The sequence below is a fragment of the Triturus cristatus genome, chromosome 1_2 (genome assembly GCF_964204655.1).
Source record: "Triturus cristatus chromosome 1_2, aTriCri1.1, whole genome shotgun sequence".
Lineage (NCBI taxonomy): Eukaryota > Metazoa > Chordata > Amphibia > Caudata > Salamandridae > Triturus > Triturus cristatus.
Genome location: NC_140580.1, coordinates 1,046,793,691 through 1,046,820,036, shown reverse-complemented (window position 1 = coordinate 1,046,820,036; position 26,346 = coordinate 1,046,793,691). Strand labels below are relative to the sequence as shown.

The 26,346-nt window shown below is 50.2% G+C and overlaps 1 protein-coding gene across 6 annotated transcripts in view; it reads left to right on the top strand.

Annotated features, from left to right (window-relative positions):
- Positions 1–26,346, top strand: part of MORN5 (MORN repeat containing 5) — a 178,896-nt gene that overhangs the window by 23,172 nt on the left and 129,378 nt on the right. Inside the window, exon 2 of one of the 6 annotated variants that reach the window (XM_085612278.1) lies at positions 19,976–20,041. The exons of 3 other annotated variants lie outside the window; for them this stretch is intronic. Coding sequence is in view for 1 of the 3 variants with exons in the window: in XM_085612259.1 (XP_085468385.1) it covers positions 14,213–14,238 (26 nt within the window). In the remaining 2 variants the exon portion in view is untranslated. Of the gene's footprint in view, positions 1–14,151; positions 14,239–19,975; positions 20,148–26,346 lie in introns of all 6 variants that reach the window. 2 more of the 6 variants (XM_085612287.1, XM_085612259.1) reach the window with 2 other exon arrangements.

Here is a 26,346-nt window from a genome sequence, read left to right as displayed (position 1 = left end):
TTGCCCAGAGTCCCATGGTGCTGGGCTGACCTGCCGCCGGTGCCGGGGATCGAGCCGTGGGCCCCAGATTCCAGCATCAGTTGCCCTGGCCGCGGCGCCACACCTCTTCCCCTCTTACTTATAAGGCTCACTATGATTCTGGACCTGCCTTTCTGAAGAAAGCACTATCATGGTATATCCAACTAGAAACCTAAGATCTGCAGGCTCCTTCTGAATAAACCCCATTAGATTTAAAAAATCTAAATGGGGCGGTAGCAGCTGTACGGTGCGAGCAGCTACATCCTGGAATCTCCTTCCTCTGAATCTCAGGTCAGCTCCTTCCCTATCCCAGTTTAGGAAACGTCTGAAGACTTGGCTTTTTTTTCCCATCCATAGTTGCTTACAGGATCAGCGCCAAGACACCTCCGGGTATACGTTGCATTTTACAAATTAGTTAACATAACATAACAATCGGGCCACTATCATAATCACTTAAACCACAGTCAGTTAGGGTGACCAGTAACTACTGGTAAGACATTATGCAAAACCTCAGCCACAGTGCACCATCGTAAACACTTACAGCAGGGCATTTATCATAAATACCCCATGCCCCCTTTAGACATATGCAAATCACCATTCGGGTGCCAACCATGGCAGTTAGCCTGCCATACATGTGAATATCAGGCCTTTGGCATACTCATGTTCACGGAGCTTGATCCGCAATGTGCAAGGGAAAAGGGATGCCACAATCCAGTAGTCCCACAAAGTACCAGGAACCCTCCTGGCCGTTCAGGTACTCCCCCCGTAGGGGTGGTGGTGATCCCTTTGACCCCTACCAACACGAGGCTTCCAACTAGCCCCTATATGCAGATAGAGCAAAAACAATGCTCCGCACAGATTCGCAATGGGACCTCGGCCAACAGACACGGGCCCAAGGACTAGCGGGGCAGCCTGTCCGGGATGGCTGTGGGAAATGTGCAAGTGGGCGCCCTCTCTTTTGCACTCCAGGGAAGTGCCACCACAGTGCCGCTCCCGTGGTCGGATCGCTCGGGCCCTGGGAACGTTGGGCCCTGGCTTCTGGATGGCTGTCAGCACACTGAGCGAAGCTTCCACTGACTCGGCTCCTTTTTCTCCCGGTATACACACGGAGCCTGGGAGGCTCTGTCTCGATCGTGCCGCCGGCCTCACCCACAAACAGGCTCAGGCAGCACCCTGGGCTCTCCTCTTCCTCACGGGAGCCCCGCCCACGACCAGGCATCCTCTGCCTGATTTCTGCATTACGGCGCGGCTGCTCTCGCCGTGTTCGAAATAAGAGCCTACTTCTCGGGCTCAGAAGACAAAATGTGTAATGCTCATAACGCGCTTCTAGTGTGCGGACACCGCACTTTTTCCACTCATAAGGGAAGCGGTTGACAACTGAACACCTCCTCACAGGGGGAAGGAGGAGCGCAGCTCTCCCTCAGCGCTGTCTCACTTTCTTCCAAGGCCAGCCACACAGCCCCTGTAAATTCCCGGAGACTAGGCTCAGGCAGGCCAGCGCACTGGGTCTCTTCAATAGATCAACAGTCCCTTCAGCTGCCAAGCGGGCAGCAGGTCAGCCCCCAGCGGCAGTTCCTCCTGGCACACTGCAGTCCATGCAGTGTGCTCACCTCCGTCCAGTTCCAGAAGTAGTTCAACAAGTTCAACAAGCTCAACACACATGGGGTCACAGCTCCAATATTTATAGTACTAACAGTCTTTGTTCTCTTCTGGTAGAGAGCTCTGAGCCTAATCTAAACCAGTTCTGGTGCACTTTAACAATGTCATTACAGTGCACAACACTCCCCATTGTAAGTGTAAGCCCTGGCCCAGACACACCACAAGGGGGCGGAACCATAATTGTGGAAGGCAGGCACAGCCCTATTCAGGTGCAGGGGCTACTCCTCCCACCACTCCCAATGCAGACCAGGCCTATTCAGCCTAGCGCTGACTCATCCAGAATCCCTGGAGCCACTGCACATCCCCAGCCCCTGTCACTCCAAAGCCAGACAGTCAGTATACATCCTAGCAGAGGACCAAAGTCACAAAGCACACAGAAATGCCTACTTCTAAAAGTGGCATTTCTAAAATAGTAATAATAAATCCGCTAACACCAATACGCAGCATTTATCACCACTATTCCAAACATACCAAACTTGATCACGCTATCCCTCTCATGTCAGGAATTACCACTGAAGCACATATCAGGGAATCCCCAATGCATCTCTATGAGCGGGCAGCCTCACAGCAGTGAGTAACCAAATAGGCTGTTTGTCACTATCAGGACATTCCACACGGTTAGGGTACATGTCCTAACTTTTACCTACAGCGCACCCTGCCCATAGGGATAGCTAGGGCCTACCTTAGGGGTGACTGATATGTAGTAAAAGGGGAGTCACAGACGTTGCAACCACTTTATGTGCCACGTCACAGCAGCAGTAAACTGCACATGCAGGCCCTGCAGTGGCAGAGGCCTGAGGCAGGTTTGAAAGGCTACTTTGGTGGGTGGCGCAAGCAGCGCTGCAAGCCCACCAGTAGCATTTAATTAACTGGCCCTGGGTATGTGAGATACCACTGTACAAGGGACTGACAGGTAAATTTAAATATGCCAAACAGGTGTAGACCAATCTTACCAAGTTTACCATAGAGAACACATGCACTTTAGCACTGATCAGCAGTGATAACGTGCCCAGAGTCCTAAAACCACCAACAACAGGTCAGAACAAGCATTGGCATAGCCAATAGGTCTTGCCTTTGGGATCTTATAAGTGTTTAGCCAGAGATATTTTGAAAGAAAGTTTGTGTGTGTGCGTGAGCGAGAGATAGAGATAGAGGAAGCAAGAGAGAAAAGGAGTTAAACCGAGAGAGGGAAAAGTGTTACAAGGATAGTTACCACAGGAGGGATGAAAAGAAATAGAGCTGAAGTTGTGTGGGGCGTGTCGGAATTTGGGGCCGGATTGAAAGGAAAATGTCTATTTATTAAGCAGAGGCGGATGTACCTGTCGGGAAATGGAAGCGGTCAGTCACGACCGTGTATGTCCCTTTCCGGTGTCTGCCGGGCCCTGTTTAAATCATCAGGGATGCCAGAACCATTCTCATTGGCTTGCTCAAGGCTTTGAATGGCGGGAGGTAACTCAGCGAGCTGTGCACTAGCGCCTGATATCTGTGAGGAACGTGAAGAGACTTCCCCCTTTCATTTGTCTGAAGCCGATTAAAGCAATGCGATTGGCTAATAAATGTGTCAATTACAGAGCGTAAAGCTTGAATTGTAAAGCGCAATGCGGCGACTATCTGATTATTAATGTGATCAGTAAGGGCCTTAAACCGTCCAGGGGTGGTTCATCGAGAGTGCATCTTCCCTTAACGTTTTGGTTTTATGTTCAGACCCCTCCCCCCATCCTTTGAAATCATCAAAACATGACCTAATCCCCGAAAAGATAAAAATTAGGGGGCGCTTTCACGGTGGCAAGAGCAAATGTTCCAGACGGCTGCCTGAAACCAGACCGGGGGGAGGGGGTGGAGAGTGCTTGAGGGGCGGTGGGATCCAGTGGGTTTTACTGTTCATTCCTGGAATGCCTTCATTTCGCGAGGCGCTATATTTAGGCACTGGGGCAGAGAGCGCAGGGAGACTCTGCAGAGTGAAGGGCTAGCTCTGTAAACCAGCGGCCTGTCCTGGAGCAGCACCCAGAAGAAGTGTGCGCACAGCTATGTGGCAGGCCCTGCACCGGGTGTGCGAAGCTGAAAGGAATTGTTTGCAGCAAACTTTGGAAAGATCAACGGAGCGTTCTGCAAATGTGTGTGTAGGCAAGATTTAGATGGTAGAAAACAACCCTTGTGCTTTTCTGCAGGGCCACTGCATAAAACTCTGCCGAGAGGAGTAAACATTTAAGTTCGCCTTTGTGCATAGACACGTTTCGAAAAATGTAAACTATCATAGAAAACATATGCCCATAGGTTGCCCCTGGACTGAGTTCGATTAGGTGACAATTCTCTTGCTTTACACGAGTGGGGATAAACACAGAGGTGCCAATTACGATCCGGTAAAAAAATTCCCCGTGCGACTCGTATCCGGTCTTTTTACCGTACGAATCGTACAAGTGCCGTACGAACTGGCAATCACGATTCGCATGGTAAAAAGTCCATACGAACCGCATCGGGAATGATTTCCCACACGTCCTCGGGTCGGAAAATGTGTTCGACACGTCCTCGGACGATTTACCGTACAAATGTGAAAGGTGAAGTCCGACCGAGGAATCACGATCCATCCCGTGCGTCCGATCTCACAACCGTATGGAAAAAACACCGTCCGCACCGAACTCCCATAGCAACCATGGAGACATGTGCCCGCATACGCGCCCAACACTCCCCCCCACCCCCGTACGTCCGACACGTACCCCCGTGTATGTACACCCCCACCCGTGTATGTACACCCCTGTACGTTCGAGTCGTACCCCCACCCCTGTACGTGTCGTACCACCATCAATGTACACCCCAGTACGTTCGAGTCGTACCCCCACCCATGTACGTGTCGTACCACCGTCTATGTACACCCCCCTGTACGTGTCGTACCACCGTCTATGTACACCCCCCACCCCTGTACGTGTCGTACCACCGTCAATGTACACCCCAGTACGTTCGAGTCGTACCCCCACCCCTGTACGTGTCGTACTACCGTCTATGTACACCCCAGTACGTTCCAGTCGCATCCCCACCCCTGTACGTGTCGTACCACCGTCTATGTACACCCCAGTACGTTCCAGTCGCACCCCCACCCCTGTACGTGTCGTACCACCGTCTATGTACACCCCAGTACGTTCCAGTCGCACCTCCACCCCTGTACGTGTCGTACCACCGTCTATGTACACCCCAGTACGTTCGAGTCGTACCCCCACCCCTGTATGTGTCGTACCCCCGTGTATGTACACCCCTGTACATTCGAGTCGTACCCCCACCCCTGTACGTGTCGTACCCCCGTGTACCCACACCCCTGTACGTTCGAGTCCTACCCCCACCCCTGTACGTGTCGTACCACTGTCTATGTACACCCCTGTACGTTCCAGTCGCACCCCCACCCCTGTACGTGTCGTACCCCCGTGTACCTACACCCCTGTACGTTCGAGTCCTACCCCCACCCCTGTACGTGTCGTACCACCGTCTATGTACACCCCTGTACGTTCCAGTCGCACCCCCAACACAACCTCCTAAGTACGGAGCGCACCCCAGGCCCCAACATCACAACCGCATGTACGAGTCGTACCAAGCCACACACAAGGACAGCACCGTACAACCACATGGCCCATGTACACACCGTACACACGCTCAAAATGCACGTACACAACCAGGACCATTCGAATGGCACAAAGCCACTAAACATGTCCAACAACCACTAAAATAACACATTCACTGACCTGCAACTGCCAAAAACAAACAGAGGCCCAATACACCACCACTCCTTATAACACACCCACCCACACTTCAAACACAGCCACACCCACCAATGGACCAATAAAAAGGGCCCACACACACAAACCATGAGCCTTTGCAATAGACTCACTGCTGCCAGACACCACAGACAACCTACAGCACCATACTACAAGCTTCACCACACCTTAAACTTGCACACCTTCACACAACCACCTTCACAAACACCCCCTCATCACATTCACACACACACACACCTGCACAACCACACCCACACATCCACAACCATCCACACACACCCCCCACACACACCCCCCACCATCCACACCCACACCCCTCACCATGCCCACTACCAAGAATCCAAAGTTCAGTAACCGAGAGTTGGAGGTTCTTGTCGATGAAATCCTCAGAGTCGAGCCACAGCTCTTTGGAACATTGGTCAGAAACACCAGCATGGCAGCAAAAACAGCCATGTGGCAGACCATCATCGATGCTGTGAATGCTGTTGGGGACACCAGAAGGACCAGGCAGGAATGCCAATCCAGGTGGTACGATCTGCGGAGGAGGGTCCGAGCCAAGATGCTGGAGGAACACAACCAGGCTAACGCCACTGGAGGAGGGCCCTCCCGCAGACCCGTACACTACCAGCCCTGGGAGGAGAAGGTGATGGCCATACAGCCGGTGTAGGCAGTCGAAGGATTAGGAGGACTCCGAGACCCGGGTGAGTACACAAACAACGCACCTCACATGGGGGGAACGTCATCCACAACCAAAATCACAAACAGGCACGCAACCACCCCAAGCTATCGCATGACTCAACCACACTCCATGAACACGCACATGCCACTGCCGCCACCATGCCCCATGCACCCAGCTGGACAATGTCAAGTCACAGGCCACAGAAGACACCAACACATGACACGGTAACCCGGATGGCGGGAGGGTGGGCCCCAAAATTCACATAGTGCAACTCAGAAGCAGACAACAATGCCCTCTGCCCATATGGCCCAGGTCACAGCCAGACAAACAGTGTGTCCCCACACAGGAAAGACTCGCCAGCAAATGGCGGACGCCTTGCATCAACACATGGGGGTGAAGGCACTGTTTTGCACATGACAGCAGCTAATGAACAGCCAACACTGTCAAAGAGTGGCAGCACACACCACCACAGCAGCAGCGCACACACAGACACTACACCCAATGGGTGCCTGGAGATCAGAAACAAACTCACATCAACAAGCCAAGGGCCATTCAAAGGACTGGAAAAAGTGTGTGTCTAGGAAGCTGGGCTGAGGTGACAGAGGGTGACACACAGAGGGAGGGAGAGGGGGACAGAGAGGGAGGGAAAGGGGGACAGAGAAGGAGGGAGAGGGGGACAGAGAAGGAGGGAGAGGGGGACAGAGAAGGAGGGAGAGGGGGACAGAGAGGGAGGGAAAGGGGGACAGAGAAGGAGGGAGAGTGGGACAGAGAAGGAGGGAGAGGGGGACAGAGAGGGAGGGAGAGGGGGACAGAGAGGGAGGGAGACACAGGGAGAGCAAATCAGCCGTGTGGTGTGTGGGAATGTCTGCTCGTCAGCAGGTAGACTGCGTGCATGTAGCCAAGGGTGGCCAGTGCCAGAACCCCCCCTCTTCTCCATGGCAAAACACAGGGCCATGTCACAACCTGTTCACGAGCAGAACGACAGCTACCTGCATCATATAAGTGTGTGGATCCACTCCATGTGCACATGTACAGTGCTACACGGAAGGCGCCAATGCATGGCTCGCCACACCTGCCCACTCCACTGCTGACTGCAGTCACACTTGACGCAGCAAGTAAGACTGTGCCACACATAGTTAAAGGGGCCAAAGTGGTGCCCAAGGGACACACCCATGCACAAGTGCACTGTGAGTGGAATGCAAGACTGATTCTAATTCCAAGAGGAAAAGTGCCAACTTTGAAACTGATGAAACATGGATGTTGCATGGACCAAAATTAACCTTGTCTCTCTCACACACAGGTCAACGTCGTGGTTCACCCCCCAACACTGGGGGGGAAGACTCACAGGACCCGGATCTGCGGGAGCATGATCCCACCGGCAGCGACGACTCTCACCACTCTGTGGACGACCCCGACCGACCTGGCCCCTCTGGTGTCCAACAACCTGCAGCACCTGCGTCAGGTACAACTGTGCCAACCACCACCCCCACTCCTGCCACATCCCAGGAGACACCCAGGATCCCTGCCCCACCACCACAATGCAGCCAGGCTGGCCAGGAGGGACACGGTGTCCCGGGCACCCAGGAGGAGGCAGGCGACAACGCCAATGCCACCCCTCAGGGGTCCCGGAGACCCGATGTACCCACAAGGGCAGGCCAGGTGCAAGTGGGCAGGGGTGGTGGGAGTGGAGGACGGCGGAGGCGCGAGCCTGACCAGTTGGCTGGGGAACCGGTATTTTCCCATGTCCGTAACATCCTGGACACATACCGGCAGGACACCACGGGCCTGGCCCAGGTTGTGTCCGTCCTCGAGGGGATCAAGACCCAGCAGGCCCAGCAACATGCGGAGCTACATGCCTGTCTACTGCAACACCAACGGAGGATGGAGGACGGACAGGCTGAGCTCGTGACGGCGTACACGGGAATTCACAATACACTCCGTCGGATGGCCGACAACATGGCCAACCCTCCCTGTGCCAGAAGGCGGAGAACATCACCACCCACAGGGAGGGAGCAGGAGGAGGAGGAGGAAACATCCGATGGAGCATCCCAGACGTCGTCACGGCCTGCTTCTGAGGGTCCCCGCAGGAGGGCGGGTCGTCCACGGAAAAGACCGTGAGGGTCGGCGCAACATCACCATCTCCCAGGACACCTGGCCTGGCACCTGGCCCACTGGAGCAACAGCATCACAGCATCAAGAGACATTCTCTGCCACATGGCCCTGCTGGTCACTGTCTGACCAATGTTGACAAAGACTGTGGCATGGACTCTGAGGATTTCCAATGGCAAGGACACCAACTCCCCTACTGAACTTTGGATTCCAAACTCCCGGAAAGCCCCTCACTTTATCCCCCCCCCCCCAAATAATAAGTCACACTATGAAGAGAAGATGCCTGCTGGTTGCATTATTACCTTACATGTGTGTTGTAAAGTCTAAACATGCCTGAGTTCTCTTTTGACTTCAACCATCCACACCCTGGGGCCTGAGTCTGGCACAGGACACACGGGTCGCAGTGTATTAGGCAAGACAGACATGGAGCACCATACACACCCGTGATGGGCCCAACCAGCTGAGGGGGTGGCCGCACAACCGTGCTGACAGACACATTGAGTACAGCAACAGTCATGCGCAGAGGTCAGGGATCATGTGGAGTGTCCTGGGGGGCACGCAGGTATGTGTAGACAGGTGGCAGAACCATGTCCTGCAAGCTTGAGTCCGGTGGATGCAGAGAATGGGGGCCTGGCCAACGTTGGATGCATGGGGATGGCACATGTCACAATACCCACACAGTCATGGACATCATGCCCAAAACACAGTCTCAGCCCACACACACAGCTTGCATCTTGCTACTCGACACATTGACACATAGCTACAATCAGGGAAAACCATGCCAGACATGCTGGATGCACCGTGGCAACACACCAGCATTGACTGAGAAGAGGCACCTTGGAGGCATAGGGACACCTTTATTAGTCATGTTTTCGGGATTGCAGAGGCAACTTGAAGTACACATGAACACATCTTGTGGAGTAACATGTGGGTCCAACACTGGCACCCCCCTTCTGCAGCACAAATGCGTGTTAGCCATGGAACTGGCACACAATTGTCGGCTAACAGCTAAACACCCACAGCTGCTCACGGAGAGCCTGCCATACACCATTGATCCGCTGATGTGGAAGTCCCACACCATGTCAAGCCAATGCTAACCGTATGTGTCCGAGGGCAGTGTCACACACATTGATGCCATCATCACAATCCACTATCCCATCACTGATGACTGTCAACCAGTCAGACCATCTATTCAGGTGTACACAGCTGCATGTCGTGTCCCATGGTGATGCTACATGGCTGCAGAGGAACCAAACATCGCCAGGGGCAGTGTGCATACATCGTGAACAACTGCCACACCCAATACACCCCTGATGCATCCCTTACCCTATGGAGACTTCCAAACGTGTCCGTGCCTGTAACGCTGAGTCAGCCCACGATTACGTGTCCATGAGGAATAGCAGTGCCACAACAATGCAACCAGCAGACGGCATGCGCAATTACCTGGGGAAGAGAGACACACAAGAAGTCAGCCACAAAAAGAACAGCCACTTGCATGTGCATTTACTCGACACATGTATGGATGACAACATGCTAGGTCACAATTATGACTGGGGAAATACAACCATCACTGCCACCATCACTCCAGTGACACACCCACACACACCTCTGACTCACGTGCCATACATGCAGGTGGACACACACAACACATGCCACACGGGTGACCAATGCGTGCACACTCAGACACTGGTACTCACCACTAAGCAAAGAAGTCGCGTATGAGCCGAGTCCGTATGTCCTCTTGCGGCTCCACATCCTCCACATCACTAGCCCCATTGCCAAGCCCTTCGTCCTCCACGGGTGGATGGTCCTCGTCATCTTGATCCAGGATGAGTGGCACAGCTTTCTCAACTGCCATGTTGTGCAGGATACAGCAGACCATGAAGATTTTGCAGACCTTCGCAGGGGCATATGGGAGGGCGCCGCCGGTCTTGTGGAGGCACCGAAAGCGGCTCTTCAGCAGGCCAAACGTCCTCTCTATCACTCGCCTTGTCCGGCCATGGGCGGTGTTGTAGCGGAGCTGGGCCGGCGTGATGGGGTTGCGGAGAGGTGTGAGCAGCCAAGGCATGTTGGGATAGCCAGCGTCCCCTACATGGGAAGCACATGGACATCGTTAGAACTGGTGAAGCGGTCGTGCTGGTAGGCAATGCAAAATACAGGACAGAGAGACTGTACCCACCAACAACACATGCTCTTTCGTTGCGCAGCTGCATCATCATTTCAGGCATCCTGCTACGCCTCATGATGTAGGCATCGTGTGCTGATCCTGGAAAACGAGCACAGACATGTGAAATCACCATGTTGGACTGACACACCACAAGGGCATTGATGGAGTGGTAGTGCTTCCGATTGCGGTACGCTACCTCCCATGCGTTTGGTGGTACCAAAGCTACATGTGTCCCATCTATGGACCCAATGACATGGGGCATCCCTCCCAGGGCATAGAATCCACGCTTGACCGCAGTCAATTGTTCAGGGGTTGGGAACTTGATGAAGTCATCCAGGTGAATCAACATGGCCTCTAAGAAATCATGCAGCACACGGCAGAACATGCTCTGGGACATGCCACCAACATGAGCTATGGTATATTGAAAGGTACCCGTGGCAAGAAAATGTAGGGCAGCCATTACCTTCAGCTGGGGTGTCAGTGCCGTAGGATACCTGTGCTGCGGTTGCAGGTGTGGTGCCAGTCTCGCCGTCAACTCCAGAATCAACGGTTGGGGGAAGCGGTAGCAACGGATGCTGTCATTCTCCTGCATGGCAGCCAAGTCCGGAATTGGTCGGGCAAGAGGCGGTGCTCTGCAATAATTAGGAAGTGACAAGGAAGAGTGAGTGCACTACGACAACAATTCATATGTACTGAGCACATGTAAATCTGTCAATACACATATGCTACATAGGGAGTCAGGTATGTGCTACATGCCCAGGACACGTATGGCTGCCAGGTGACACTCCAACCAAGAGCCAGCTACACACGGAGATTGAGAACCTCCCCATGCCATGCCATGGGAATAGCTGTGTCCCAGTGCAAGTGAACAGCCAGACGCAAGACAGGAGTGACATACGCCCACACATCAGCAGAAGTAGGATGCCGATTGCAGAGACTGGTAGCGGAATACTAGAGCCACAGGTCACATGACATTACACTAGGACAGCCCACACACCTTGCCATGAAGGTGCACATGTCATGACTCACCACACAATCATTGTGAGGATGCAGACATGTCCTTGTCACGCTACTCCGTGTCCCATGCATACATGTGCACCTCACATCCGATACCACATGTGGCATGGTGTGCGGAACAGTGTGCAATGTCAATCGACACACAGACACATGTTGGTTGCTGCAACAGCTGCAGCTTTTGAGGGTGCTCCAACATCAACCTGATGGGAAGCCCCCACACATACATGACATTGTCACATTGTGCACCGTGGGTAGTGACAAGGCAGGTGTGGTAACCCCTGTACCGGGCATCAGGGGACACTTCCGTGTGTTGGTGTCCGTGCCATGGCAGTGACGCTCACCCCAAGTGTGCAGTACGACATGCACACATGTCAAAGGAGTCCAGGGCATGCCTGGCACACATTGCACCGTCACACAGTACATCTGTACACATCTCATCATACATCTGGTGCCTTCTCCACTCAGGAGTGATGTTCCACATCACAGCCTGTCACACCTGTGCCCCACACATGTAGTAATGCACAGACGATGCCTTGATGTCCATTCCTGGACAAGTATGTCCATCCATGGACAAGTATGTCCATCCATGGACAAGTATGTCCGCCCTATTCCTACCTGTGTGCCGCCTATCACCACTGTGATGTGTGAAAACAGCCGTACTGCTGCTAAGAGGGCCTGTGTACGTTCCCATATCACTATGGGAGTGCTGCCGTATGTGTACCCATCGTGATGGCGAGCGTACAGGCATTTGTACGGTCCGTACCACTACGAGTACGCATACGCAAGAACACCCATAGTGGTATGGCCGTACGCACGCCTGTACGCTCCCTATCACTATGGGTGTCCTCGCGTATGCGTACTCGTAGTGGTACGGGCCGTACACACGCCTGTACGCTCCCTATCACTATGGGTGTCCTCGCGTATGCGTACTCGTAGTGGTACGGGCCGTACACACGCATGTACTCTCACTATCACTACGAGTACGCATACGCGAGGACACCCATAGTGATAGGGAGCGTACAGGCGTGCGTACGGCCCTACCACTATGGGTGTTCTTGCGTATGCGTACTCGTAGTGGTACGGACCGTACACACGCCTGTACGCTCCCTATCACTATGGGTGTCCTCGCGTATGCGTACTCGTAGTGGTAGTGAGCGTACATGCGTGTGTACGGCCCGTACCACTACGAGTACGCATACGCGAGGACACCCATAGTGATAGGGAGCGTACAGGCGTGTGCACGGCCCGTACCACTACGAGTACGCATACGCGAGGACACCCATAGTGATAGGGAGCATACAGGCGTGTGTACGGCCCGTACCACTACGAGTACGCATACGCGAGGACACCCATAGTGATAGGGAGCGTACAGGCGTGTGTACGGCCCGTACCACTACGAGTACGCATACGCGAGGACACCCATAGTGATAGTGAACGTAGGCACGCGTGTGCGGGCCGTTGCAATGCATTTGGGGTGCCCTAGGGCCCCGAAACGCACCGTACCTGTGTGTGACGCTCCAAATTACATAGGGGACACATGAGGGACAAGTATTAAGGCCTACATGCATGCTGGTTGTCATGGAGAACAAGTTCAAATTTCGAATTTGTTCTGGGAGGTGCACAGCAGAAGTCAGTTGGAATTCTTCTACTTTGTTGCAATGTGTTTGTGGGGCTGACATCATGCAGGAGAATGAAACCGATAGAGAACCCACAGACTGCTAGGTTTGAAGGGATTGGAGGAAACATAGGATGCAAATGTGAGTGACCAATCACTCTGTACTCCTGTGCATGAGATGGGCCAGCAAGGCAGATATAAGGCAGCCAGGTCCCATGAGGGAGCACATGCCTGCACATCTCTGTATTCCATGACCCAGCTGCTGCTACTGATTCCCTGGAACCATGTCAAGGGCTGTGGAGAGGTCACAGCCATTCACCCTGGAGGAGAACATGGCTTTGGTGGATGTGATCCTCCCACGGTACCCCATGCTGTATGGGCGACCAGGTTATCAGGTGAGTGCAGTGTCCACTGCCACAGACTGTGTCCCTTTTTTGTGACTGTGACTTCTGCCATCGTGTCCAGGTGTGACACACATGCTATGTACTGTAGGGGGGGTCCCAGGGGGGGAATGCCTGATGTCTCCCAGCAGTGCCCTGAGACAGGAGGGTGGGTGCGGAGTCCTCCCAGCAGTGCCCTGAGACAGGAGGGGTGGGTGCAGAGTCCTCCCAGCAGTGCCCTGAGACAGGAGGGGTGGGGGCCTATCACTCCCAGCAGTGCCCTGAGACAGGAGGGTGGGTGCAGAGTCCTCCCAGCAGTGCCCTGAGACAGGAGGGGTGGGTGCAGAGTCCTCCCAGCAGTGCCCTGAGACAGGAGGGGTGGGGGCCTATCACTCCCAGCAGTGCCCTGAGACAGGAGGGGTGGGTGCAGAGTCCTCCCAGCAGTGCCTTGAGACAGGAGGGGTGGGTGCAGAGTCCTCCCAGCAGTGCCCTGAGACAGGAGGGGTGGGTGTGATGCACAGTGTGAGCCTGGCTCATTGATTGTGTAGTTGCCCTAATTCCACCTGTGTCCTTTCAATGGCACGTACAGCTATTGGCCTTCCCCCACAGGATCATGTCCCTATGACAAAGTTGCAATGCGTTGGATGCACACTATGCCTTGTTGTAAACAGCAAATGTGTTCTAATCTGTGTCCCCGTGACATGTGCAAGGTGTATTGATGTAGTGTCACTTGTTCATCCTCACAGGTAGACGCCTCTGCCAAGGAGCAGATATGGCTGGACGCCGTCAGCGCCGTGAGGAGTGCGGATGGTCGGAAGCGGCGCCTGTCCCAGGTGAGGAAACGCTGGCAGGATATCTCCTGCCTCCCTTCCCCTCCTTGCAATGTGTTCCCTGGTCTGTGTGTAGTCACTCCATCACAAGGTTATGTAGCCTGACACCTTCTACAAGTGTACAATGCCTGCAGCATCATGTGTGGGGGTGGTGTGTAACAGGTTTTGTGACCTTGCCTGTGCCCTGTCCAGTTCTGGACTTGTGGGTTCCATGTCAGTTGGCACTAATGCTGAGTCCAGACATGGGAGTTAATCTCTCGAGTGCCAGGCCTTCCAGCAGGCATGTCCCATGTGGTGGCCTGTGACATGATGTGCATGAGTGTGCGTTAGGCATAGTGCAGGGATGTTAGCGTGTGTTGCAGTCATTCCCATTCAGGAGCATGGAGTTGTGTGGCCACTACTGTCCCCAGGGGCATCTTTTCCTAGGTATCATGTGTGTAATCCGAGAATGTCGACAATCTCTGGGTCTACAGCATAGGTTGTGCTCTGTGCCATTGTCCCCTGGCAACATGTATATTGACGTGCGATGTATTACAAGTGTCCACTGTACAGCCTGACCTGATTTTCCTATTACATACTCACGGTGGCCATTGCCTTTGTGTCTTGTTGCAATCATCTGATGCTGCCCATTTGTACATGATAATTTGTACAGCCGCACCTTGGGTAGTTTGTGTGCAATATAGAAGTTTTGCATCACATGTGTATTTCACCCTGACTAAGAGATGTACGTTCTTCCTGTGTCTCCATAGATTTGTCTCATGTAGGGGGTGGGTGGTGCGGGCATGTCCGACATGTCAAGACCTGATATCTCCTTGCTAGGACTGGCCAGTGTGTGATGTTTGCCTGGACATACACCCCTCCTGTCTCAGGGCACTGCTGGGAGGACTCTGCACCCACACCTCCTGTCTCAGGGCACTGCTGGGAGTGATAGGCCCCCACCCCTCCTGTGTCTGGGCACTGCTGGGAGGACTCTGCACCCACCCCTCCTGTCTCAGGGCACTGCTGGGAGGACTCTGCACCCACCCCTCCTGTCTCAGGGCACTGCTGGGAGTGATAGGCCCCCACCCCTCCTGTCTCAGGGCACTGCTGGGAGGACTCTGCACCCACACCTCCTGTCTCAGGGCACTGCTGGGAGTGATAGGCCCCCACCCCTCCTGTGTCTGGGCACTGCTGGGAGGACTCTGCACCCACCCCTCCTGTCTCAGGGCACTGCTGGGAGGACTCTGCACCCACACCTCCTGTCTCAGGGCACTGCTGGGAGTGATAGGCCCCCACCCCTCCTGTCTCAGGGCACTGCTGGGAGGACTCTGCACCCACACCTCCTGTGTCTGGGCACTGCTGGGAGTGATAGGCACACACCCCTCCTGTGTCTGGGCACTGCTTGGAGTGATAGGCACCCACCCCTCCTATATCTGGGCACTGCTGGGAGGACTCTGCACCCACCCCTCCTGTGTCTTGGCACTGCTGGGAGGACTCTGCACCCACACCTCCTGTGTCTGGGCACTGCTTGGAGTGATAGGCACCCACCCCTCCTATGTCTGGGCACTGCTGGGAGGAATCTGCACCCACCCCTCCTGTGTCTGGGCACTGCTGGGAGTGATAGGCACCGACCCCTCCTGTCTCAGGGCACTGCTGGGAGGACTCTGCACCCACACCTCCTGTCTCAGGGCACTGCTGGGAGGACTCTGCACCCACCCCTCCTGTCTCAGGGCACTGCTGGGAGTGATAGGCCCCCACCCCTCCTGTCTCAGGGCACTGCTGGGAGGACTCTGCACCCACCCTTCCTGTCTCAGGGCACTGCTGGGAGGACTCTGCACCCACCTCTCCAATTTCACAATATGTACGCTCATGACATGCACGGATGTGGGTACGCTCCATGCATTCGAGGTGGGGGTACGTGTCGTACTTACACTGTTGGGGTGGGAGTACGCTCCATGCATTCGAGGTGGGGGTACGTGTCGTACTTATACTGTTGGGGTGGGGGTACGCTCCATGCATTCGAGGTGAGGGTACGGGTCGTACTTACACTGTTGGGGTGGGGGTACGCTCCATGCATACGGGGTGGGGGTAGGGGTCGTACTTACACTGTTGGGGTGGGGGTACGCTCCATACGTACGTGGGTGGGGGTACGGGTCGTACTTACACTGTTGGGGTGGGGGTACGCTCCATGCATTTGAGGTGAGGGTAGGGGTCGTACTTACACTGTTGGGGTGGGGGTACGCTCCATACGTACGCGGGTGTGGGTACGGGTCGTACTTACACTGTTGTGGTGGCGGTACGCTCAATACGTATGCGGATGGCGGTACGGGTCGTACTTACACTGTTGGGGTGGGGGTACGCTCCATGCATACGGGGTGGGGGTCGTACTTACACTGTTGGGGTGGGGGTACGCTCCATATGTACGCGGGTGAGGGTACGGGTCGTACTTACACTGTTGGGGTGGGGGTACGCTCCATGCATTCGAGGTGAGGGTACGGGTCATACTTACACTGTTGGGGTGGGGGTACGCTCCATACGTACGCGGGTGTGGGTACGGGTCGTACTTACACTGTTGGGGTGGGGGTACGCTCCATACGTACGCGGGTGAGGGTACGGGTCGTACTTACACTGTTGGGGTGGGGGTACGCTCCATGCATTCGAGGTGAGGGTACGGGTCGTACTTACACTGTTGGGGTGGGGGTACGCTCCATACGTACACGGGTGTGGGTACGGGTTGTACTTACACTGTTGGGATGGGGGTACGCTCCATACATACGCGGGTGGGGGTAGGGTCCGTACATATCCGTCCCCACGCTATGTGATGCTTGTGCGGCCCGTACCCAGGCCTTTGCCACGTGGGTACGAGCCGTCCCGCCATTGTTGGGGTGACGTGGGTGTGGGCGTGGTACGACTCGTACCCACGCTCTTCAGGCGTGGGTACGGGACGTACATGTCTGGTTGTGTTGCCGGTTCGCGTCGTGACGGACTTCCGTTGTGGCGGTCGCTAGCTTAGCTGGACACGCCCCCACCCCCTCGTAGTGACCAGGGCATGGGAGTCAGGTATGTCCAGGGCATGTGTGCTGTGTGACTTTGGTGGGGGGTTTGTGGCCTGCCCTGGTCCTGCCACCCCCACCCCACCCCACTTTCCCCCCTCCCTTAGTTGTTCTGACCTTCTGCGGCGTCTGCGTCCGAACCTGTAGAGGAGGTCGACTGCTATGAGGGCCGGGATGACACGTAGGTTCGGGTCCATGTCTGTCCGTCGCGTACGGGTCCTCCTTGTTCGCGTCGTCCTGTCTGTCCGTCACGTACTGGTCCTCCTTGTTCGCGTCGTCCTGTGTGTCCGTCGCGTACTGGTCCTCCTTGTTCGCGTCGTCCTGTCTGTCCGTCGCGTACTGGTCCTCCTTGTTCGCGTCGTCCTGTCTGTCCGTCGCGTACTGGTAGTCCTTGTTCGCCTCGTCCTGATTTCCCGGCAGTTTTTGGCTGCTGGAAAATATTCACCGTGCGGGATGACGTCGGTGCGAATCGTAATTCCTGGTTCGTGAATGGCAGGCTGCGAGCGTCCCGACGTCAGGTCGGTGCTTTCCCGGATCCCATTTGTAGGTTTATTTTGTTCGGTCGGGGTTTTTTACGATTCGTACGGAAATGGTGTTCCCGTGCGAATCGTAATTCCATGTTTGTACATTTTGACGACCGGGTACGCGTCGGACAGAGAATTTGCTCCGTCCGACGGTTCGTACCCGGTTTTTACCGGATCGTAATTGGCACCAAAGCGTTTTGCCGAAGAGCGGGTCAGGCAGGACAAAAGCAATTAAACAAAACAGTGCGCGGCTGCACGGCCACAAAGTGAACGCGAACCTTTGAAATAGGAAACCGAACAGATGGCACACAGCACGTGCGGCCACGCTAATTGAAAACAGATGGTCCCTGCGTGACGCTGCTTGCTCCCGCAAGGTGGAAGCTGCCACAAGCACGAGTGTTTCAAAAGGGCAGACCGATTCCAAAAGGTAATCTGCGCTTGGCTCAACCTAAAACAATACAGGAGGGAGGCAAAAAGTTCTGGGATGACCCTGCAAAAAGGGCCAAGTCTATCAATGTTATGGTTTGAATGTACACCCATGCGGGCTGAGAACGATCAGCGGGGATTCTAACTGACTCAGCCAGTTGTTGTTAGGATCGCTGCTGTTCGGTTGCTGACGTCGTGGGTGATGTAGTAACTTGAAATAAATCCGGTTATATTTTACCTGCTTTGAGTTCCTGGATTTATTGCACCCATGACAGTGTACACGTCGGGTGCGTTCTGAAACCGACTGCTAAGCAGTCAGAGACAGGTTGGCACTGGACTTGGACGCGTTCTGTGTGCTCCTACTACTTGAATAAAAGTATAAGAAAAGGATTTACTCTTGCCTCAGCTTATTCCCACGTCTGCACCAACTTTACAGTGAGCCTGTTGAAGTTTAACATATAATTCAGTATTGTTTGGCATCATGCTGGCTTAAATTAGCTGGAATAGGCAATCAAATTCAAATGTGTTCTGTACAGGAGACCTAAAATCTGTTTTGCCCAGAGTGTCTAAAAATCTTAAAATAACACTGAGAGAAAGTCAAGCCTGACACTACAATGACAGACTCAAGACACAGTCCACCCTCCCATGACAGATCACTCTGTACTTATCGACAGGTGTTTGGTTTCTTAGCAAGGAAGATATGCATTATGACATAGTATAGTTCCTCTTTGGAACTAGCTGGTTGACAATTGGATGGAGACTCCTTGTAGAGAAGTCCTACTACTTGCTTTTCCCCTTGTATCTGGAATAAACGACTTCTAGTTACTACTACAGTGTCCTTGTTACTACAAATTGGGGATGACTAGAGAACTGAGGTACTCACCAGTTATCAGCATTGTTCCAGTGCCGTCTGCACAGCCCTCTATACCACAGTTGCTGTTAACCAAGGTTAGCTTGGGTTATTGCTAGGAAAGCTGTGACTTACACTCTTTACAGCCAATTTCATATTAGGTACACAGTGATACACACATCCTGCACACTTAAAAAAGAAATTGTGTGTCACAGTCAGTCCAGTTCAGCAAGCTTTATTCACTATGTATAACATCCTGAAAAGCAACCAATATATGTATGCAAACAAGTAAAACCAATAACACAGACATAGTATATTTGATTAGTTACATTAATTTTGGTTATAAATCTGTTAAAAAAACATGATACTTTTTCTCAGATAAATTGAATTTAAAAGGAATGTTGCGACATAACAACAGATCTTGGGGTCTTTTAGTGCAATTAGTAGGTTCATAGCAGCATTAGTTGTTCTAACAGTATATTTTTTAAGCAGTGGTTTTAAATAAGCACATCTAGGATGGGAATAATAATCACGAAATATTAGAAAGTGCATGGTGCTCTGTTTGGAATTGTGGCGTGCTGGCATCACACGAATCCAAAGCCAGGAAGAGTTACCAAAACGGAGATTTATTCCATAAGTAAAAAACATAAAGAGCTCACGGCACAGGAACACCGCCGTAACTCAGCCAAGTGAAATACATCTGACGAGCACGTAGAACCATAGAACACACACAGTGGAAAGCATGACATACGATAATTCTAACACGATAATTCTAACCTACAGGGTTCTGCACTTAAAGGTACAGATACAGCATACTACATACCCCCCCCCCATTATAGCGAAACAAAAACTACTAGCAGAAAAACAACAACATAGTTAATATAAAACATAATCTTTCAATTTTACAGGTGGCCTACAAACACGATGATGACGTGCATTCAGATCAGGTGCCGGAGAAGCAGCATCTGAAACAGGTGAAAAATCTACATACGAACTAGAATCTACATACGAACTTGGAGTAGAAAGAACATTTCCAAAATCAGGACCAAAAGAGAAATCAGAGACATCATCAACATTCCTGTTAGTATACACTCTGTTGAAGATATTAACTTGAGGTTCAGAGATTTTGACCACACTATTCTTACTCCACCACCCTCCATTTCCTAAGAACAGTGACGGTTTGCTAACTTTAATGACTCTAACAGGTAAAGAAAATTTGGACTGTCCCTTGCAAACTCTAAACGGTTTTTTAATTAAAACCCAATCACCAGGTTTAAAATCAACTAAAAACCTTGAAGCTTTATCATGACACTGTTTTTGTACAAGTTGTTTCCTAGACACAGTTTCTCTAGTTATGTGACGATCAATTGGCATGTTCCTTCTTTTCTCCAAATCAGAACCAGCAGCCAAATTGTTAAACCAATTAGGCATCAAGTTTGACTTAGCTTCTCTACCTCTGAGAGCTTTAAACGGGGTGACATTGGTAGTAGAATGGGGTGTGTTGAGGTATGCCCAAACTTTGTTTTGTATGAAAACGCCTACATCAACATTAGAAGCCAAAGCAGTTTGTACACCTTCTTTTATGAAACGGTTAGCCCTCTCTACAAGGCCATTTGAAGCCGGGCAATACAAAGCAACTTTGAGATGTTGTATATCATTGCTATGTAAAAATTCAGCAACCTGATTTGAAAGAAAATGTTGTCCATTGTCAGTAACTACATAATTTGGATTGCCTTCAATCTTAAAAATATTTTTCAAAAACAAAACAACCGAATTTGAATTTTGGGCATCCACAAAGGAATAATAAATCCATTTAGAGTGATAATCAATTGCAACAATACAGTACCTTTTCTCTGCAGGAAGTAAAGAAAAAGGACCTGAAAAATCAATGGCAATTTTATCCCAAGGGAGGTTTGGAAATGGGACTGGGTATAAAGGCTTACTATGCAACTTCCAATGTTTGTCCGAAACAACACAAACCGGACAGTTCTCAATGAATGTTCTTACTTGTGTGTCTAAACTAGGCCACCAATAAATACTCCTTAGTTTCTTACATGTCGCTGAAATGCCCAAATGGCCCTCGTGTGCGAAATTAATAAGTTTATCACGTAAATCCGTTGGAGGAATGAAAAGCCCATTCCTAAGACAAACTCCATTATCAAATGAAAGTTCTTCACTGACTTGTGCATAAGACCTAAGCTCATTGTCTAATTTCTTAAGATTTGGCCAACTAGTTTTAATGAAAATTTCAACCTTCTCCAAAGATTTATCTTTAGACATAGCAGATGTCCATTCATCCTGTGAGATCTTGTTGGAGCAAGTAGCAACAGCATCAACTAAACCAACTACACAATCTTTTGAGCAATTGTTCTCGCCTTCGCTTGCATCAGGAAGAGGAATGCGAGATAAACAATCTGCCCGTACATTTTTCCCACCTTGAATGTATTTGACAATGAGGTTATACTCTTGAAGTTTGGAAAGTAATCTAACCAATCTGGCAGACGACTTGCCTAAGCCATTACCAGATAACAAAGAAACCAATGGTTTATGGTCTGTAAAAATTTCACACGATATACCCCAAATATATGTTTTAAACTTTTCAGTGGCCCATACTATAGCTAGTGCTTCCCGTTCAATAGTGCTATAGTTTGTTTCAGTAGGTGTTAAAGCTCGGGATGCAAAAGCAATAGTACTCTCCTTGCCATCCACCCACTGGCCAAACACCGCCCCAAGACCTTTTTGACTAGCATCTACACACATGAAAGGTTTGGCATTTGGTACAAAAGGGTGTAGTGCAGGTGCATTAATGACTAACAGTTTGACTTGATTAAAACACTCTTGGAGTGTGTCATCCCATGTGAATTTTGAACCTTTCTTGAGTAAGGCCCTCAATGGCTGGACAATTTGTGCGTAACCAGGAACGAACCTAGCGTAATATTCACAAAGGCCAAGAAAAGAACGCAACGCGTCTTTGTCTGTTGGAGGAGGGGCATTCCTTATAGCTTCAGCATTACAAAATTTGGGTCTGATGCCTTCGTTGGAAATGAGGTGACCCAAATATTCAACCTCGTGGACTAGTAACTTGCATTTACTGGCCTTGACAGTCATACCTGTGTTTTGCAATATAGTGAAAACTTTATTAAGGATAGCTGTGTGTTCCTCTTCAGACTCTGTGTGGACCAAAATATCGTCTTGGAATGCCTGGACTTGTTGCAAATCACCAAATAGGCTGTCCATGAGCTTTTGGAACACACTTGCAGCCGATGCTAAACCAAACGGTAATCTCAGATATTTAAAAGCACCGAATGGTGTTACAAACGTAGTAAGTGGTTGAGAAGTGGACGATAAATGAATCTGATGGTAAGCTGAATGTAGATCTATCGTAGAAAAGAATTTAGACTTACCAATGTTTGCTAGCATTTCATGAATGTGTGGTAACGGGTGACAGTCTACAAGAATGTTCTGGTTGAGGGATCTAAGGTCAACACACAACCTGAGGTCGCCAGTTTTCTTCTTCCGTAAAACTACTGGAGAAACCCATTCGGAGGCATCTATTGGGGCAATGATACCTTCCATTTGTAGGTTAGATAAAAGCGTTTTTAAATCCTCTCTGACACTAATAGGAATTGGCCTTACTTTGTGTACAACCGGGATAGCATGTTTCTTCAAAATTATAGAATGTTCAAACCCCTTAACAGTACCCACACAATTTTTGAACACATTAGGAAATAGTTGTGCAAACCTGTCAATGATGGAAATCTGATTGGAAATAGACAAAACATCAGATGGTAGATCTCCTAAAACAATAGGGGGGTCTTGACCCGGACGTAAAATGATACCTAACAAAGCGAGATCCTTCCACCCAACAATGTCTCTGCCCTTGATTGCTACGTAAATTTTGGTCTTAATTGATCTGCCTAAACAAGACAGCGTATCCCAGAAATAACCAATCAAATCAATATCTTGTTCTCCAAATGCTTTTGGATGTATGTCAGGAGGAAGCAGAGGGAAATTGTTGGGCCATAATCTATAAAATGTAACATCAGCTAAATTGGTGACTGGTGCACCTGAATCTGCCATAGCCAAAACAATTTTGTTATCAATGCATATATCTGTAAATGGCCCTTTAATGGGTTTGTCAGAATTCTCAGGAATGTCAATGGTAACCACTATATTAGAGAACTGGGAAGTGCAATCTTGAATTTCAGGAGAGTCAAGAGTGACATTTGAGATTCTAATTCTATTGGGGTGAGTGTTAGTATTAGGTGAGGTATAATTTGACCTTTTGTTGCAAACACTTTGCAGGTGTCCAAATTTTTGACATTTACCACATTTTTTCCCTAACGCCGGACATGAAGGGTTATTACCAATGTGATTCCTTGATCCGCAACGGAAACAAATTAATTGCGTTCTAGGGTTTTGGTTTCTCATGAATCTTCTATCCGTGTATTGCCTTGGATTAATGGCACAAACAGTATTCTCATCAGAAATAAAATTCGTGGTTTGTGGTAAAACTTGTTGAGGAACACCTTGTGTAAGCGACTGCATGGGTTGAACACTAGATAAAACTTTGGACGTAACAATTGACCTCTCAATGCTTTTCGCAATATCAATTGTCTCGCTCAAAGTGGGATTACAAGAAGTGAGCAAGCGTTCCTGTATTTTCTTGGAAAAACAATGAAACACAAATTGATCTCTTATGTGTGTATCAACATTTGCACCAAAATCGCATTTCTCGGCCAATACTCTTAAATTCGCAATATAATCTTCTACTGAGTCATCTGAAGCCTGTTTACACATCGCAAAATTGAATCTCTCTAGAAGAACACTTGTTGAGTCAGGGTATTGTTTCCCCATACGTAGTTTTGCTTCAACAAAAACATTCCAAATGGTGTCTTCGGACGTAGGAGCCGGATAATGAGGAAGGTTCTCGAAGACTCTGCGTCCAGCAGCACCTAAATGGTTGAGGAGTAGTGCTAATTTCCTGGTAGGGGCATAAGCATCCGCACCTATGGCAGTAAGGTAATTCTCAAAGTCCTTTAACCATTCAGTCCATTTTAACTCAGGTTTGCCTGGTTTTAGAAGAAAAGGAGTAGGCTGAATGACTCCTTGAGCAGTTGCCATTTTAAAATATTGAGATAAAATAATGCACTTGAGAGCAAAAATCAACCAGGTCTCAAAATAATAAAAAAAAAATAAAAAAAAAATGTGTAAGTTTTTGAAAATGAAGCTCAAAAAGTAAGTTTCGCCGAGATTTGGGCATAGAACAAGAAAAAACACATTAAAAACACCAAAACGAGTGTTGTGCTGAACTGATCGAAGAAAAACTTCGAAACTTAACCAAAATGGCCGCCGGCGTATGACGTCATCACGCTCCCATGAGGCTTTGCGGACTCTTCTTGAGGTAAACAGACTTGACACAGCAGAAGGACGGATCGGAATGTAGAACACCTCCGCGTATGAAATTCTGAAGAGGCTGAACACTCCAACACACCAAGAGAGCTCGAGGCGAACGGCGCGAGCATCCAGTGACACGCAGGTTAGAAAGAATTCAAATGTAACTGACGAAATGACAAAGTCTCGAAAGCGCTTTTTATGCCAAAATAAAGTCAGGTAGCGCTAGCGCTTAACCCACCTCAATGATTCTGTACTGTTCCGGTGGGCAGCGAGTAAGAATGGGGACAGCCGTGAGCCCTTTTCAGTTGGTCAGAGTGCCAACCGACGAAACTGCAATTTTGAAATAATTGACCCCACTCCTGGTACCAAGAAATGTGGCGTGCTGGCATCACACGAATCCAAAGCCAGGAAGAGTTACCAAAACGGAGATTTATTCCATAAGTAAAAAACATAAAGAGCTCACGGCACAGGAACACCGCCGTAACTCAGCCAAGTGAAATACATCTGACGAGCACGTAGAACCATAGAACACACACAGTGGAAAGCATGACATACGATAATTCTAACACGATAATTCTAACCTACAGGGTTCTGCACTTAAAGGTACAGATACAGCATACTACAGGAATGCTCATCACAAGGGCATAAGATTGTCGGGCATGTTTTCATTTCGGGGAACGCGACTAAGTGATGAGCAATTCTCAATCTAAGCCTTGTTAATACAAAGCGGTGCGAAGGCTTTGTAACTAGTGACCAATAACTTTGAAAGCCATCAGTATCAACAATTGTTTGGTAAAACAAATAAGTAGTTTGCTTCCCGACAGTTCTCATGCGGATCTCATTTTTATGTGCCAGTAATGTATCCTTTATTTCCTGCTTTGTCAGACCTGTCACATAGGTTGAACTTTCCCGGATCTTGATCCTAAATAAATCATATTCATTATTTACATCTGTGATGTACTTTATCCAGGGAATATATGTACTATTATCCAACTGCAAGCAATCCTGGATAATTGTTTGGGTACATTTTGTCTCATCCTTGGCCCAGATGAATCTCCAGAGCATAAGTGGTCGCATAGCAATCAAGGCTGACAAATAACTTATTCTCACTTCTCGATGTACTATCTCAGTGGATGCGGAAGCTGGCATGCATATGAGACTTTTTAAGAAAGAATTTTCCTCAATTTGCAATGCCTGGCTAGTATTGTGGCCCCACACCCCAGCACCATATAATGCAATTGAAGCGCATCTAGCTTTATAGATATCTACCATGACTTTAATACGGCGATCTCCCAATTTGGATGCAAATCGGAAGACCCCATGTACGCTTTTTAGCATCTTTGCTCGTACATTAGATAGTTCATGTGACCAGTTACCATTTGCTGAAAAAGTTATCCCCCAAGTAACAGAAATTACTGACAGTTTCCACTCTCGTACTCTCTATAAAAAAAGTTCTGGGCGTCCTAGGCTTTAAGCCACATACCATGGTAAATGTCTTTGCTTTGTTTATTACTAACTTCCTTCTAGTAATAAAATCTTCGAACTTATCTATTAAACGCTGCAAGCCAACCGGGGTTCTAGATAAGAGGACAGCATCCTCTGAGTAAAGCAGAATCGGTATGGCCTGGCCTGCAGCTTGTGGTGCATCCGCCTGCACTAACTTAAGGACAGTATCAATTTCATTTATAAATAAGGTAAAAAGCAAATGTGCTAAGACACAGCCTTGGCGGATGCCTCTTTTAACCCTAAAATTCGGTGTACACTCTCACCGATGGCCAAACCGGACTCTAGTTGTCAGTTTCTCATACAACCTTGCGAGAAAATATATGATGGACTCTGGGGCACCTAGTTTAAGTAGGACTGGCCAGAGAATAGTATGATC